This window comes from Hemiscyllium ocellatum, chromosome 23, assembly GCF_020745735.1.
Source record: "Hemiscyllium ocellatum isolate sHemOce1 chromosome 23, sHemOce1.pat.X.cur, whole genome shotgun sequence".
Classification (NCBI taxonomy): Eukaryota; Metazoa; Chordata; class Chondrichthyes; order Orectolobiformes; family Hemiscylliidae; genus Hemiscyllium; species Hemiscyllium ocellatum.
The window spans coordinates 11,649,094-11,667,694 of record NC_083423.1 but is presented as its reverse complement, the minus strand read 5'-3'; the positions used below and the strand labels follow the sequence as shown (position 1 = coordinate 11,667,694).

General features: G+C 43.5%; 1 protein-coding gene across 37 annotated transcripts in view; it reads right to left on the bottom strand.

Moving 5' to 3' along the window:
* Positions 1-18,601, bottom strand: part of celf2 (cugbp, Elav-like family member 2) — an 850,872-nt gene that overhangs the window by 48,809 nt on the left and 783,462 nt on the right. For 30 of the 37 annotated variants that reach the window (XM_060842659.1, XM_060842645.1, XM_060842654.1 and 27 more), the window contains 2 exons: positions 8,966-9,202; positions 619-682 (listed from right to left, as the gene is read on the bottom strand). In XM_060842659.1, coding sequence (XP_060698642.1) covers positions 619-682; positions 8,966-9,202 — 301 coding nt within the window. The remainder of the gene's footprint in view (positions 1-618; positions 683-8,965; positions 9,203-18,601) is intronic. The other 7 variants (XM_060842655.1, XM_060842670.1, XM_060842676.1 and 4 more) reach the window with 1 other exon arrangement.

Here is an 18,601-nt window from a genome sequence, read left to right as displayed (position 1 = left end):
TAGGGTTAGCATCTGTCCATTTATGAACAAGAAGGGTCCACCTTTAACAAACCACAACCTTGTTTTGCTTTTGCTGTGCTTTAATGTCTTATTTCAGAAGTCACACAACACCAGGTGAAGCCTGATGAAGGAGCAATGCTCCGTAAGGGTGTCGCATGACTTTCTGACTTTGTCCATCCCAGTCCAACATTGGCACCTCCACATCAGTAATATCGTATGGTATAGAGGTGATAGTTACAAAGGGTACTGAGGTACTCAGTGAATCATTGTCAAAACAAACTTCAAAATCCAAGGCACCTTCACCTCACCTTTTTGTCTACTTCTGGTTCAACCACTGGATACAGGTAACAAACTTGCCAGAACTGACTGCAGAGCTAATTTTGAACACTGTTTCAACCACTGGAAGTTCAATGGTGTGTGAAGCCATTGGATGATGCCTTGTGTTGCTTCATGCGCACTATTGTCACCCCAAATGAAAGAGGGTCGAGTTGCTCCAATAGCAGCCTTGTGTACTGTCAGAGTGCATCCCAAAGGCATAGCCACCCCAATGAGAATGTGGCGGAGCAATTGACAAGACATTTCTACAGAAGAAAACAACACGGAACGGCTCTTACTCACCTGCCATTTGTTGAATGCCACTGAATGCGCCCAGGTTACTCGTCGAAGTTGCTTGCTGCAAAAGCTGTGAATAAATAAAATAATCCCATTGTAATGTGAAACTTTAAGCTCTTGATTTTCAAAAAATTCTATTCAGAAGCTCATTTTCCAGTCTGATATACTGAATGCTCCTACTAGTGTTGTGCATAAATTCACATTAATGTCTGATCTTTCTCAAGGCCAGGTAAGATAACAATTCAACATTATCATCATCCTGAAAACAATTCATCAGTTTAGTACCTCTAAACCCACCATCCACTTAAAACAACATTCCATGACTAATTGCAACTCTCCATAATCAAGTGGATATGTTCGACCAGATCGTGCACAAAGCTAACTTGTACATTTATCACCTTTCTTCTATTTGATCTTGAGGGATGCAAAGTGGATCTCAAATTGATTATAAACAGCTCTGGCTTCTCAGCACTGTTAACACAAAGACGGCTGCAGAGTCAAGAGCGCTGGAAACTTCATGATAGCAGCTGCTATGTCAGGGAAGAATAGGTGATTCTGAACAGGCAGGTTGTTCTGCATGAATGAATACTGGCTCACACAGCAGTGGGGGGTTATAGGGTCTCTCTGCAGATGACAGCACACATCCTTACGGAGACAGTTACTCTCGCTGTGTCAGTGAATGAGGTGAAGATTACTCAAGGCTGAGTAACTGAACGTTATTTTAAACCTAAAATGAAGTTATTCCTTCTTCATTAAATCTTGAATTGCACAGAATAAGTTCACAGGAAGACATCACAAGATTCTTCCCGGAGGGGCAGAGGTTACATCAAAACAGGCCTTTTAAAAATGAGTATGGCGTTGAGAGATGGAACAAATGTTACACAAACACTTTTGCAGACATATGCTTGCACACAGACATGCATGTGCAGACGTACATGAGCACAAATAAATATGACAACACAAACATGCGCACTTCCAAACACACACAAACATGAACACAAACTCACGTGCACATAAATGCAGCCACACAAACATGCAAAGAAACAGCGCACGCACAAATGTGTGCACATAATATGGGCGTGAGTGTTCACACGTGCACACAAACACATGAGTACACACACACACACACTCTGGCAAGTTTGCAGCTAGACAGCACAACAATAAATGCTGTGGTTGAAAATTTGAGCTTTCCTCAAAATGATTTCCATTTTGGAAAAATACGCTTGACACCTCGCCTTGCAGCTGTATAAACACAGCACAATGAACAATGAAGCAAAACTGCATCATGTGCAGTGACTCCATTGCATTATTGGACTGAACTGGTGATAGGACATCTCCAGTATGTTGTCATGGCATTAGGGGTTGGAGTGAGGCAGCAACTATTGTTGCAATACACCTTACCCCTCAAGAGTCACTGTGGATACTGACCAAAACGGCCAGAGTCACCATGGATAGTGACCAAACTGGCCGGATTGTCACCAGATACTGACCAAACTGGCCGGATTGTCACCATGGATAGTGACCAAACTGGCCGGATTGTCACCGTGGATACTGACCAAACTGGCCGGATTGTCACCGTGGCATGATCGTGTCAGAGGCAGCTCAGGGATCCAGCTGCAGACTGGGCAGACCCTGTATGAGGCTGCAGGAGTAGAGCACACAATCTAGTCCGTGGGTTGTCAGGGAAAGAGGCAGACACAGTAACATATGGGGAAGTAGTGCAAGCTGGGAGCACAGGGAAAGGGACTCTTCAGCCACCAGTGATACCTGCCTGAGGTGTGTAAGCAAGAGAGCACACTCAGCCAGGGCAAAGTTTCTTCTCCAGAATCAGCCTCAGCCATACCCTGATAACCTGACAACAGCCCGGCTGAGTGTTCTTTAAATTTCTCCAAATTCTACATCAGCATTCAACACTTGTGAACAGGTTTTTAAGAATCACTGATAGCCCTAATTAGCAGTACTCATGGTGAATGGGATAGCAATAAACCACTCCCAGTGGACAGTGGAGACTCTGGTTCCATTTGTATTCATTAATGTTGGCAGAGAGTGGAAAATATACAGGATTATCTACCCAAAATGTGCAAGAGTTACAGACACGGCTCAACCAATATACAAAAAGCTTCTTTGTTCCTGGATCACATTAAGTGAGAAACTCCATATCATATTGAATTTGTGTAGCACCATTTAAGTTTGAGCAAAAGGGCATTCTGAACATTGATGGAACTGGTTCAGCTATCCTCTGATACTTCAAATGCATTTATAGGAGTCGTACCCCACCTCCCTCAGAGAGTACCCTCAGTAAAACACAAAGACTTTCAAAACATATAAGGTCCCGCAGTATTTAGGTCCTCAAACCTCTAAAGGGCCAACTGGTCCAACATATTACTCTCTGTACAGTTGTGAAACACACTGAATACTGTAAACACATTTTACTATCACAAACTTGGGTCTGGAAAAACTGATCCTCTGCTGTATCTCAAAGAAAGAAAGACAAGGAACTTGCATTTGTATAGTGCCTTCCATGACTTTAAGGTGCCCCTCTTGCTTTCTAGCCAGGAAAGTTCTTGTGAAGTATGGTAATGGATGTAATGTGAAAAACACAAGGCAAGCACTTGGAGCTCAGCAAGATCCCACAAAAACACATGAAAGGATACTCTGATTTGAAGGATGTTTCTTGAGGGATTCATATTAGTCAGGTCACTCAGCCCCAGCTCTTCTTTGCTTTCCTTTATTGGCCAGAGCATTGAGTACAGGAGTTGGAAGGTCATGTTGTGGCTGTACAGGATATTGGTTAGATTACTACTGCGTGCAATTCTGTTCTCCTTCCTACAGGAAGGATGTTGTGAAACTTGAAATGGTTCAGAAAAGATTTACAAGGATGTTGCCAGGGCTAGAGGATTTGAGTTACAGGGAGAGGTTGAATAGGCTGGAGCTGTTTTCCCTGGAGTGTTGGATACTGAGGGATGACCTTATAGAGGTTTATAAAATCATGAGGGGCATGGATAGGATAAATAGACAAAGTCTTTTCGCTGGGATGGGGGAGTACAAAACGAGAGGGCCTGGGTTTATGGTGAGAGATGAAAGATGCAAAAGAGACTGAAGGGGCAATGTTTCTAAGCAGAGGGTGGTGCTGCATGGAATGAGATGCCGAAGAAAGTTGTGGAGGCTGATATAATTACAACAGTTAAGAGGCATTGAGATGGGTGTACAAATAAGAATGTTTTAGAAGGATATGGGGCAAATGCAGGCAGATGGGACTAGCTGAATTTAGGATATCTGGTTGGCATGGACTAGTTGGACCAAAGAGTCTGTCCCCATGCTGTACATCTCTATGACTCTATGAACGTTGCCATAGGATATTTTAATTACACTTGGTGGGGCAGAACAGACCACATTTTAACATTGTGCCTGGAAGGCTTAGCTTGTTATTAATGCTAACAGCCCTCGACGCAGCTAGGAATGTTCTGTATTGCTTCTCTGTTGAGAATGTGGACTGTGTTGCCAGGCAGAGTAACATGAGGCAGGTCGTGTGCACGCATCTGAGAGAAAGCTAGAACTGAGGGGAGCACAGAACAGAAATATATGCAGATGGCTTTCGATAAAGGAGGATGGGAGCAGGTTCATGTGCCAGCAAAATCATTGGCACAGCCAATGGTCTGTTTCTGTACTGTAAAGTCCCTGTAATTCTAATCTACTCCCCTGCCCCTGACAATTTACAATCCTTTTTTTGACCCATATCCGACTGCAGCTATTCCAGACCTGCTGGTTATTTTACACTCCTGCAGCCAAACAGCAGGTTGCTTCGCCATGTGAGGGGGAAGGGGTACAGTGTGGAGAGAGTTAACGTAACATCTACATGTGGATGCTCCACAACGCAAGTCACTGGATGGTGAATGGGATTGTGAGCCCAGTCAGATTTGTTCCCCTTTGGCAGACTCCAACCTGCATTGTAATGTTTTTCACCAAGTTGTCCTCTAATTCCCTTTTATTTAGAGTCACGAGAGAAATATTTGAGTAGCTTTTTCAAAGACTCAGCAGCACAGTTATGAGAGACTGAATGGCTTCTTTCTGTGTCAAAAAGTGTTCTATAAACATTATGGTGATTTAAATTCAATGATGGCAATGCATCCAAATAACACTATGCATGGAAAAATATATGCTATGCTTTCCTGACTTGATCTTTTGCTTGGAAGTATAATTGATCACTTATCTCAGGTTGTCTCAGCAAACCAGGCACATGCACTGACAGAGAACCTTCTTTGACTCTGCTGGTCAGTAGCAGGCTGATACTTGACTCACTAAGATGACTGGGAGGCTACAGAGATGTTTTCACTCTGATACATTCTGCCTGACACCTTACCGCACATTCTGTGCTTACTGCTGTCAAGTTTCATTTCACGGCTACTTCTCACCAAGAGAATCATAAGCCTTCTTCCGGCTTTCCCAAACACCAATCATGTAGGAATTCACATTTTATGCACTGAAAGTGTTATGTCCACACAAAAGTAAAGCATAAATGACAGGCAATTTTTTCCTCATGTTGTTACAGTCCAATTCACTTACATCCAAATCTAATAAAGAGATTAACATCCAGAGCCAATGGCTCACATCAGATTCGTCTGAAACACACCGACCTGCAGTTACTCAGTGTACATGTCATGGGGACAGAGTACAACAGGAGACTGTACAACTAAATGGACAGCAATTATAACTAGGGCTCCTTCTCTTAGAGAGAATGATGAAAATATTTTAAGAATATAAACTTGTTCAATGAGGTTTGATGCAAAAAGAGTCACTTCCACTTGTGGGCAGGAAAATACTAGGTTCTGGAAGTATATAATGGACACTAATAAGCCAATTAGAAATTCAGGAGAAAACTCTTTACCCAAAACGTGGCTAAAACAGGGAACTTGCTGGTACATTGAATGTTTGAAGTTTCATCATGAATTTAAGGAGATTCCAGTTAATGACGTGACGGCAATATCAGATAATTAGTTTTTAAAAAAGTTAAAAATCACACAACACCAGGTTTAATTGGAAGCACTAGCTTTCGGAGCACTGCTCGTTCATCAGGTGTTTCAACCACCTGATGAAGGAGCGTCGCTCCGAAAGCTAGTGCTTCCAATTAAACCTGTTGGACCATAACCTGGTGTTGTGTGATTTTTAACTTTGTACACCCCAGTCCAACACCGGCATCTCCAAATCATTAAAAAAAGAGAGTGACAGGAAGTTTGTTTGGAGGATAAATGATGCTGTGGGACTGTTCAGTCAGGTGGTCTGTCTGTGCACTCACTATAATGACATAAATGACTGGATGGGATTCCAATATTCAAGTTGAACCTGTACTACAGAAAGAAACTAATGGTAAACTTTAAATAGCATATCATCACTTCAAACCTGAGATTAGGTGACAGCCTTGAAATTACTGATAGCTTTTTCTCTTTGACCTTCATAGCATTCAGTTCAGACAGTTTCTGATTCAGATCTTGGACTATTTCAACGCTGAGGGAAGCCAATCCCAGGCAAGTGACTGAATGATAATTTGCTACTATCTGGATAATTTCCACAATAGGAAATTATTATTGCGGATGGCAGGGGAAGATGGATGGGTTAAAGGAATCTAGTTTTCTAAGAACAGTGAAAATCCAGGAAAGCATTATTCAAATCCCGGGGGAGACCTTTACAGGACAATTGGGAAAGGGGCAGAGGAGTGGGACTGATAGGCTCTTTCTCAGAGCCAACGCAGGCAGAATAGCCAATTGGCCTCCTTCTGTGTGTTAATGATTCCATGATTTACATTGAAAGTGCCGCTCTCTGCTTGAAATCCAAGCAGCAGCTGCAACCACTTGGGCAAGTGGCCCACTGACTCCAGTATGGGCAGCAGCTGCAGTTCCTCAGGAGACAGCCTTCCCACCTCATTTACATCTGAGTACTGCTACTGCTGCTGCTGCTGCCGCTGCAGAGAGAAACACCATCATCTCAGGCCCAAATGGAAACGATTTGGTAATTCCCCCCTCCAACCATCACGTCTGGAGATTGCACTGCTGAAAGTGACTCAGATTGGCTTACACAAACTCAGACAATCCATGTTATGAATCAATCCATAGGCAGCTCGGTGGGTCAATGGTTAGCACTGCTGCCTCACAGTGCCAGGGACCCGGGTTTTGATTCCACCCTTGGGTGACTGTGTGGAGATTGCACATTCTCCCCATGTCTTTGTGGGTTTCCTCCGGGTGCTCTGGTTTCCTCCAAAGATGTGCAGGTTAGGTGGATTGGCCATGGGAAATAAGGAGCTGTGGGGATAGGGTTTGGGGTGAGTTTGGGTTGGATGCTTTTTGGAGGGTCAGTGCGGACGTGATGGGCCAAATGGCCTCTTTTCGCAGTGTAGGGATTCTATTTTTCTGTCCTTCACTTGTGCAGGAGAAATCACCTGCTGTGATAAGAATTCATTCATGAATTCCAATTATGTCATTTGTTGACTCTTTTTTTCCAAAAATGGAATGTTTTGGAATTCTCTTCCTGAGGAAATAGTGGAAGCTGAGACCAGGAGTACTTTAACGTGGAGACAGATTCTTACTAAGTGCGGGGTGAAAGGTTATGGAACTGAGGGGAATGTGGTTTTGAGGTTACAGTCAGATCAGCCAAGAGCTTACTGAATGGTCCAATCCTGGCACCTTGTTCATTGCCATTTGTCAATGATTTGATCTGGTGTGGTTTTCCTGAGTAAAGTGGATGTTTTCCTGACAATCCTGTAACAACCAAGTGCTGCCAGCCGACGTTATATCAACAGCAACCACGCAAAATAAAAAATTGCATTCACTGGGACCTCTTTCACCTTCCCAGCATGTTCCAAAGCGCTCTGCAGCCCATGAATTACTTTGGAAGGGCAGTCACTGTTGTTACATAGTGAAGTGGTTGTCGACCAAGGGACAGCAAGATGCCACAAACAGCAGCAACTGGCTCATTTTGTTTTTGGAATAATGAGCCAACTGACTATTTTCTTGAATTGTACCATGAGATTTGTTTTTCAACATCCATCAAGTGGACAGACTCAGTGTGGGAGACTGCATGTGTGGCGACACAGCACTCCCTTGGAACTGCGCAGAGGTGTCAGTGTGCATTGAATGCACCAACCCTTGCTGTGAACCCACAGCCTTGTGTCACAGCAGCACCACTTTGCAAATATCCATTTTATTCTTCTGGAGTAACTAATCTCCCAATGCTGCAGCCAGAACGCTTAAGGAACGAGAATGGTTTGGTTTACAGGATGTGCAATAAGCTGGCATTGGAGATGATCTTGTTACAGATTAGCACAGACATAACACTGACGGTCTTTATTTATTGCATAACATTAACTAAGTAAAACTCAGCAATTTTCTGGTGCTAGCTGTGGATCACTGGAAGCCTTCAGGTCAGAAAGTTATGGGTTGAAATCCTACACCAGGTAAAAACAATGACTGCAGATGCTGAAAACCAGATTCTGGATCAGTGGTGCTGGAAGAGCACAGCAGTTCAGGCGGCATCCAACGAGCAGCCAAATCGACGTTTCGGGCAAAAGCCCATTATTCCTGATGAAGGGCTTTTGCCCGAAACGTCGATTTCGCTGCTTGTTGGATGCTGCCTGAACTGCTGTGCTCTTCCAGCACCACTGATCCAGAATCCTACACCAGGGACTGGTTCTTCAGTGCTTTACTGAGGAAGCTCTGCTCTTCAGATACATCATCTTTCCAATTAGATGTTTGAGACATCTGCTCGGTTGCATGGAACTGTATTATTTTTAATAGAAGTTGTGAGGTTCTCCTCAGTGCCAAACTCTGCCAAAGCTTAAAAACTAATTATCTGTCCATTATCATCGATAATGTAGGAGCTCGTATGTAAAATTACAAAAGTGGTCACATTTCAAAAACTGCTACTTTTGATCAGCTGTAAAGTACTGTGCATGTCCCAAGTCATGAAAGGCACTATATCAATGCAAGTGCATCTTTTAGGAGAGGGAAGCATAGCTCAGAACGTCCAACCACTTTACAAAGAGGTTTTGACAGTGTCCTGGAACTGCTGCTTGGATTCAGAATAACAGCGATATTGGGGGAGAAAATAAAAACAAGCTGGTGGCTAGAAACCAAACAATGACTGAAGGGAGAAGACTAAAGTGTGATGTTTGTGAAGTTACTGCATTCAAGGTAAACCACGACAGAGAATGAGGCTTGCAGATAATATTCAACATTTTCCCAACTGTACAGAGGGTATTCGTCTCCTCCACCCTTCCCTAAAGGAAAATAAATTAATGACATCCAATTCACATCCCCCACTTATGCTGCATCAAGAGAGAAAGAAATAAAAAAAAAAGACTGACTGTATGCATGTTTTGGGGTACGAAAACTTCTTTTGTTCCAATTTCGCCACTGTTCTTGGTTCCCCAATGACCACTTACAGCCAGGTACTGTGGTCCCAGGGCACCCAGGCCAGTCAGGTTTCCCCAGGTCGCTGTGTTGAGCTGTTGCATCTGCTGGGCCAGCTGCTGCTGCAGGCGCCTCTGCTCCTTATCCTTCTGAGTGTCCGCAAACTTCACCACAATTGGCGATGAGCAGCCCTGTCGCAGACAGAGGCACATGGTTAGGATAAAGAGATGAGGCAAGAGACTGTGTTTGAATGCATCACTCATTGCTTTCTGCTGCCTTTTCTATTAAAGAACCCTCTGCTTCTCTCTCTGTCACTCCTTCTCCCAACTTAATTATCTATTTACTGAGTCTACGCTACCCAGCGTGTTTTTAATATTTCTGTAATTATATAAACATATAAGACATTAGTTTCAGGCCCAAGTTTCTCATCCTCACTCCATGTGAAATTCTACCATATTATGATCACTGTTTCCTTGACAATTCTTTGCTATAACATCACTGTTAACCCTTTATCCTTATACAGTACTAGGTTTAAAACAGCCTGTTCCATAATTGGTACAATAATACAATTACAATTTCTTGCCACAGCTATAAGCAACCTTTGGCTAACGTATCTCGAAGTTTTTCCACTGCCAGGTTAGGCAATTGAGAGTACACTGGGTTTCAACAGTAAGTTCCATCACCTGAATCCAAGCATCAACACTTTCTAACAAAACTCAGTGGACGGTAACCAGGAGCAGGCGCTATGGATGAAACCCACCCTTTGCTGTCACCTGTTCAATCCAGTTTTTTAAAAAATCTACGAAATATTATACAAAATTAAAAGGTTTAATTTTTTTTCTCCATTGTTGTCCTTATTTATAAAATGCAGTTACTTGTCAAATAGAGTTAGAAATGTAATGAGTAAGAATTGTAATACATACTCTAAAAGAGACAAGGACTTTCAAATTAAATCTTCAAAATAGGTTACCTACTCGCTTATAAGTTCTTTCAAAATGGTGCCCTGTTCAAATAGAGTTAACAGTTACAACTTTTTTTATCTAGCAAATGCAAATGAGCTTTGTCAGTAGGTAACCTCCTCATTTGCTGAGTTAAAACTTTACCTTCAAACAGAGCTTACTGAAATATTTACCAGATGCTGATAGTTACAGAATTCCCACTGCCCACCACGGTTTGCAGGAAGTTATACATTCAAACTATCTCCCCAGTCAAATATGTCTTCACCGGAAACCTTTCATCTCAGCATTATTCCCTTTTTGAAAGAACCTTTAAAATAACTCCAACTGTTTCTACTGTCCCGATAGTGTCACAGTTCACTAAGCAACAACACCCCTCCCCACCCCCGAAATTGGGTGCCATGCTGGCTCAGTGGTTAGCACTGCTGCCTCACAGCACCAAGGACCCAGGTTTGATTCCACCTTAGGGCTGTATGGAGTTTGCACATTCTCCCCTTGTCTGGGTGCTCCGGTTTCCTCCCAAGTCTGAAGTTGTGCAGGTCAGGTGGATTGTACAAGCTAAATTGCCCCTAGCGTCCAGGGATATACAGATTAGGTGGATTAGCCATGGGAACTAGAGGGTTACAGTGATGGTGTGGGTCCAGGTGGGATGTTCTTTGGAGGGTTGGTGTGGAGTCAATGGGTTGAATGTCCTACTTCCACACTGTGAGGATTCTATGAAGTCCCTACATTTGAGTGCTGGCTGGTTCATGTTTGACTCCAATGAGTACTTAGTAAATCACAGTGGACATCCCAAACTCATCCTACTGTAAAGAGACACAAATTTTCCATCGGGGTAATAGGATTATCATCCATATATGCAGCAGAGACTGATTATTATATCACATTAATCACAAGAACCTGAGAAAGTCTCAACCCTGCCACCTGCCTGCCTATACAGTATTTTGCATCAGAGTATAGCAGCTAACCCCAAACCTCTCAGTGATTGGTTGCCCTCCTAAATGGAAAAGCGTATGATGTACAAGGATGGACAAAACCCAAGGTCCCACCTTGGTTCTAGGTGGGGGAGAGGAGAGAGGTCAACTATTCAGAGGCATCAAAACCTCATTCCCTTAGGTAGGCCGCCCTCCGCTTCTTCCTTTCCCGCCGCAAAAAGAATACCTACAACAAATATCTCGGATCCCAAATGTTGCAACCTCAAGCATCAACTCTTCAAACTCATCTGAATCCTGAAGCAAACTGGCATTTGACAAGATGTAGAACATGTAAAGCTGTTCACTGGACAGCAAGGCCACTCTTCCAGAAACAGTAACCGTTTTACTTCTGCCGGGTAAGATGCAAGATCCTTAAAAGAACAGGGAGAGTGTGGGGTAGGAACTGATTCTCTCCCCTCATCATTGTGAGTGTTTCTAGGCCTGTCATAGGAAGCTTTTGGGAATTCCAGGTCACCATCTAAAACGGATCCTTCAGAAGTATTAACCAGGGAAAAGGAACCCGTGGATAACAGCACTGACCCGACATTCAGCCCTGACATGTTGCCATAGACTATTAATCAAACACAATTTCAGGACATGTGATACATGGGCCAGAAAATCCTCTCCTTTCGAATTAAGTGATTGAAGACCCATCAAACAGCTCAGGGCTTCGTTCAGACCGATTATCTTATTCTACTTAACCTTTTACAAAAGCAAAGAATCAACAAGCAACCGTGTGAACAGGAAAATAATCCAATCAGTCTCTGGGACAATAGCATCCAAGTCCATAACTGTCGCCATGGCAAACAGATGACCCATGAGTTCCAAAAAGAAAAAAACTTTCAAAAATGTCCTTTAAATAAATATTTCTTAAATTTAAGAATATTAGACCATAGCCTCTGTGGAGAGAGAAACACAGTGAACACGTTAATAGATTTTACCAAAAATCAAGTTTAGAGCTTCTTCAGAATTCTTTCCTAATTCTGCAGTCATAACAGACTTGAAATGTTAACTCTGTTTTTCTTTCTCCACAGGTGCTGTTAGACCTGTTGAGCTTCTCCACCATTCTCTGTTTGTTTCAGATTTCCAGCATCCGCAGTGTTTAGCCTGCATTAGAATGACATTACCTCTGATGTCTTTTGACTACTGTGACCCCTTTATGGAGCTAATTAAATACAAAATGAAGCTCTAAGAGGCTGCATTAAAGATGTAAGCCTGCTTACAAAACAGGCTACATTTTAAAAGGTGACTGAGAACAATTTGCATAACACATTAAAATGTTTGCAAGCATATTAAATACAAACAAGAGAAAATGGGGACTAATGCTTCCTTATCAACATAATGGTATTGCTTTTAGAAACAGTAGCAAATTAAACTGACTTTCAGTATCTACTTAGTAAAATAGATCAGTAATCAACAAATCCCATGTTTAAGAAAATATTCCGCTTCATTACACACACGTATAGCAGCTACATCTGGTGGCTAAATGGTCAGCAGTGATTGGAGCTTAATGCAAAGTGGGAACTTAATTCTCTCTGTCCATTATGTTTATTATAAACAAATGGGTTAATGGCAACTTTTAAATTCACCAGCACTAATTTGGCACTAAGGTGTTAACTGTTCAAGAGTCTACCAAACACCCAATTTAATAGCGGACATGATTTTACTGCTCCTCGGATGCTGCCTGAACTGCTGTGCTCTTCCAGCACCACTAATCCAAAATCTGGTTTCCAACATCTGCAGTCATTGTTTTTACCATGTATGATAATAGCCCCTAGCCTGATTCAGAGTTCCTGGTTATAGATACTGTGACGATACTATGGCTTTAAGAGGTGGATTTTGTCCCTTTTCCTTTCTGAAACGAGGTTAAGACAGAGGTGTTGAGTGGCTTGTTCCAAACTAATAAAGTAAACAGCTTGTGAGGCCTTGGGTCTTTTTTGTTTTTAGAAGTTGGAATAGTGGAAGCATCCTGAACGGGTGGAGTCAGACTCCCACAAAGCTAGGGTTTTAATTTCATCATCATCATAAAGTCCCCACAGAGTGGAAGCAGGTCCTTCAGCCCAACAAGTCCACACTGACCATCCAAAGAGCATCCCACCCAGACACATCCCCCTACCCTATCCCTGTAACCCTGCATTTCCCATGGCTAATGCAACCAACCTACACATCCCTTACTGAATTCTTTGAGAATGTGATAAAACACGTTGATGAAGGTAGAGCAGTCAATGGAGTGTACATGAATTTTTGCAAGGTGTTTGATAAGGTTCCCCATGGTAGGTTCGTTCAGAAAGGAAGGAGCATGGGATACAAGAAAACCTTTCTGTTTGGATACAGAAACAGCGGGCCCACAGAAGACAGAGGGTGGTGGTAGATAGAAAGTATTCAGCCGGAGCTCAGTGACCCATGGTGCTCCTCAGGGATCGGTTCTGGGACCTCTGCTCTTTGTGATTTTTATAAATGACTTGGAAGGGTGGGTTACTAAGTTTGCCAATGACATGATGGTTGGTAGAGAGGTAGATAGTGTGGAGGGCTGTTGTAGGTTGCAATGAGACATTGACAGGATGCAGAATGGGGCTGAGAAGTGGCAGATCGAGTCCAACCTGGAAAAGTGTGAAGTCATTCACTTTGGAAGGTTGGATTTTAATGCCAAGTACAGGATTAAAAGCAGGATTCTTGGCAGTGTGCAGGAACAGAGGGGCTTTGGGGTCCATGTCCATAGATCCCTCAAAGTTGCCGCCCTGGTTTATAAGGTTGTTAAGAAGGTGTATGGTGTGTTGATTTTCATTAGCAGGGGTATTGAGTTTAAGAGGCATGAGGTTACGCTGCAGTTCCACAGACTTCTGGTTAGACTTGGAATATTGTGTTCAGTTCTGGTCGCATCATTATAGGAAAGATGTGAAAACTTTACAGAGGCTGCAGAGGAGATGTACCAGGATGCTGCCTGGACTGGAGGGCATGTCTTACGAAGAGAGGTTGATGGAGCTAAGGCTTTTCTCATTGGAGGGAAGCAGGATGAGAGGTGACTTGATAAAGGTGTACAAGATGTTGAGAGGCATTGATAGAATGGATAGTCAGAGGCATTTCCCAGGGCGGAAATGTCTATCGTGAGCTGACTTAATGTTAAGGTAATTGGAGTTTAGGGGAGATGTCAGAGATGGTTCTTTACACAGAGTGGTGGGTGCATGGAAAGCACTGCCAGCAGTGGTATGTAGTCAGAGACATTAGGACATTTAAGTGACTCTAGGATAGGCACATGGATGATAATACAATGACAGGTATGTAGAGTAGTCTGATCTTAGAGTAGAATAAAAGGCAGGTATAACATCGAGGGCTGAAGGGCCTGAACTTTGCTACGTTCTATGTATGTGCAATTTAGCATTGCCAATCCACCTAACCTGTACGTCTTGGGACTGTGGGAGGAAACCAGAAAACACAATGGATCCTCACGCAGACACAGGTAGAATTTGCAAACTCCACACAGGCAGTTGCCCAAGTTTGGAATCAGTTGGCGTTGAGGTTTGGAAGCTGCCATATGTCTCTCCTTCCTACAGCAAAAACACTTGCATTCTCTCCCGCCTCGACTGCAGAAACATTGTCTGTGAGATCATTTATTTTACTGAATTTGCCTTTGCCAAGGGTGTGTTTCGGGATGTTACTACATTGGAACAGTTGCTGTTAAGTAGTTAAGTAATCTGTTATTCTATTATGTTTTCAAATAGAGTTGTTATACAAATTTTTCTTTCTTTTATTTGTATTTTAATTAAAAAGTAAGAATAAAATGTGTTTGTTTAAAGCTGAGTACTGTAATCAATTGAATTACATTGGGAATATGGCACTTTACACTTGCCTTTAAATAAGAAAATGTTAGGGTTGAGTCATTCACCTTGATATATCTGAAGGAAGGTTGCTATGGTCTATACCAATGTTAGAGAGGGTGGGCCTTGTGTCAGTACCCAGGTAGGGAGGCTGCCCAATTGGGGAAGTAGGCTGGAAGCAGACGGTACAGCAGAAGGTGCAGGTAAAGGTGGAAAGTGCCGTGCTATTGGCAGCCCGCTCCCCAGAAGGGTCTTTACATGTGGCTGCTGCAGGCAAACCTGGAACTGCATGGGGGCTCAGTGGTTAGCACTGTTGCCTCACAGCACCAGGGTCCCAGGTTCGATTCAGCCTCAGGCAACTGTCTGTATGGAGTTTGCTCATTCTCCCAGTGTCTGCGTGAGTTTCCTCCCACAGTCCAAAGATGCGCAGGTTAGGTGAATTGGCCATGCTAAATTGCCCGTAGTGTTAGGTGTATTAGTCAGAGGGAAATGGATTTGGGTGGGTTACTCTTCAGAGGGTCAGTGTGGATTTGTTGGGCCGAAGGGCCTGTTTCTACACTGTAGGGCATTTAATCTTATCAACATATGCAGAGTATCATGAAGATAACAGGCCAGCACATTGGAGGGGTACCAAAGGTGGCACTTGTGGGAAAGCTGCGACTGACACGAGCTTGTGAAAGCTAGCGGTAATCTTTGCATCAGCTGGAGAAGGAGCAGGTGTGGGAGAGACTGGCTCCTTTATCTGTAAAACTCTCAGTTCAGTGTTAGTGGGTCAGGGGTCCCCAAGATCAGTATCAATGGAAATGGGATGTGTGACAGATTAGGGGGAAGATTTCCCACCATAATCAGATCCTATGTAATTTAAGATTTTAGCTGTTGCAATAGTGCCCTAATTGCCCCAAGGCCATGACTTGTGATCAAGGTCTTTACAGAAGTAATCTATGAAGCTCGTTGGAATTGGAAAATGGAACTTTCTCGATCTGAATCTTGTCCCCATCAAAAGATGATCATTCTCTAACCTCTGCTTCCTCCAAGGGATTCCTCCTGACATTCAGGGTAAGAAACTAATCCCAAAGCCTTGGCTTGTGTCTGGATCTTGCAGGCTCAGTTTGTTCAGTGAGGATATTCCTAAATCACAGTGACTCCTTCTCCACCTTCACTGACCTCCTAACCACTTTTGAATTTGCATAGAACCACATCCCTCATCAGGGAGAACTGGTGGGGGAGGGGGACTACAACAGGATGAAAAATAAAGACAGAGCACTGCAAGGACAGCTATTTATTTCTGCATTAATCACCAGGATAAGACCCTGCCCTGCTTTCTGATCTCATTCATTCATTACATTTCTCAGAATCATCAGCACAGAAACAGACCCTTCGGTCCAACCCGTCCATACCAACCAGATATCCTAACCCAACCTAGTCCCACCCGCCAGCACCCGGCCCATATCCCTCCAAACCCTTTCTATTCACATACCCATCCAGATGCCTTTTAAATGTTGCAATTGTACTAGCCTCCACAACTTCCTCTGGCAGCTCATCCATACATGTACCATCCTCTGTGTGAAAAAGTTGCCCTTAGGGCCCTTTTATATCTTTCCCATATCACCCTAGTTCTGGACTCCCCCACCCCAGGGAAGAGGCTTTGTCTATTTATCCTATCTATGCCCCTCATGATTTTATAAACCTCTCTCTGGTCACCCCTTAGTCTCCGATGCTCCAGGGAAAACTGCCCTAGCCTATTCAACCTCTTCCTGTAGCTCAAATCCTCTAACCCCAGCAATGTCCTTGTAAATCCTTTGTGAATCTTTTCAGGTTTCACAACATCTTTCCGATAGGAAGGAGACCAGAATTGCACGCAATATTTCAACAGTGGCCTAACCAATGTCCTGTACAGCCATAACATGACCTCCCAACTCCTGTACTCAATACTCTGACCAATAAAGGAAAGCATACCAAACACCTTCTTCACTATCCTATCTACGAGCGACTCCACTTTCAAGGAGCTATGAACCTGCACTCCAAGGTCTCTTTGTTCAGCAACACTCCCTCAGACCTTACCATGAAGTGTATAAGTCCTGCTAAGATTTACAAATAGCCATTTGGCCAATTATAACTGCTTCTCTTTCTTTTTACAGACCATTCTCACTTTGTTTTTCCCCTCATCATTTCCAATTTTATCCTTCTATTAGCAGATCCCCCATGGTATTGCTCACTGACTGCTCAAATTATCAAGAACCAGACCCTGGTAACATACAAACTGTTGAGACCAATCAGAGGGCAGCTTGTAAATTTCAGGTAGTGGGTTTACTCTTTATTCAAGATTGTCTTGCATTTGTAACATTGTGTGATGTCCAAAGAAAATAATCAGACAATATTGAGCCAATTCCAACAGTAATTGTCAAAGTTTCTGATGCATCAATACTGCCCTGTTTATACAGAGGCACATGTCATTCAGCAGTGAGGGAAAGTGAATGCACAAAATTCTTCAAAGGAACACCATGTCACCCATCCACCTGAGGACTTCCATTGCTGAAAGACATGCGGAGATCAGAAATGTTGGAAGTAATCTTGCCAGGTTTTGGAAAGCCACTTGCCTGGCCAGTTGGAAACCTTCCAGGAAGGATGAGCTCACTATCAAAATAATTACTCACCTCACTCATCTCTTTGGGAATTCCAAGCCTCTCAGGCTCCAACTTCTGCTTTCTAGCCACATGTCCCTGCCACCATCTACCTGGTCAACTCTGAGATGGTCATTTGCCTTGTTGACCACAGATCTCCCATCCTCACCTGCCTCCATCTCTGTGTCTTCAGGTTGTCCTCCGAGGGCTGGTTTTGCTCAGGGGCCTATGCTTGTTGGAACTCTTATGACCTCCACACTGGGACACCCAAATCTCAGTGTTTCTCCAGATTTGGTAGACAGGCAGACAGCAATGGTCCTCTGACCTGTGACCATCCCTGAATGGGAGCATTCAAGCTTTCACAACTCCCAAGGAAAGAAAGTTGCAGCTATCAACCAACCCAATCTTCCGGTTGCCATCCATTTTAATTTCCCCCTTCCACTCCGTTGGCGACATGTCCATCCTTGGCCTCCTCCACTGTCAAGGCTGACACCAGTGGAAACTGGACGAACGCCAAGTGATATTTCACCTGGAAAACTTACAGTCCAATGGCCTCAATATTGACTTCACCAGCGTCAAAATCCCTCCCCTTCACCTCCCTGACCTGACCATACCTGTCCATCTTCCTATTCACCCATCCACTCCTTGCTTCCCACTGACCAATCATAATAATCCCTGAACTGCATCCACCTACAACCATACGACTAACCCTTCCCCAAGCCCCACCCTCTCATTTACTACTGGGCTCCCCTCCCCCTCCCCAGCCCTGACAAAGGGTTTCGGCACAAAACGTTGACTTTCCTGCTCCTCGGATGCTGTCTGACCTGCTGTGCTTTTCCAGCCTCACATCCGTTGAGCCCGCAGCTATTTGCCATTCTACACTTGCATGTTTTTACTTTCTTTTGTACACAGGTGTCACTAGAACTGGAAGAAGGAATTCATAAACCAACCAAGAGGAAAAATTTGACAGACTTTTGCACGTGGCTTTAGAATGGGATCAGAAATATGTTCAGGGAGCAAACTTTCAAGATTGGTCCATTTTCAGATAAAAACATGACCAATTATCTCCCTTAAACTTTTTACAACAGGCATCACTGGCTAGGCCAACATTTACTGCTCACCCCTAATTGCCCAGAAGACAGTTAATGGTCAAGCACATTACTGTGGGTCATGTCAGGCAGCTCAGATAAGGACAACACATTTTCTGCCCTAAGGGGCATTAGT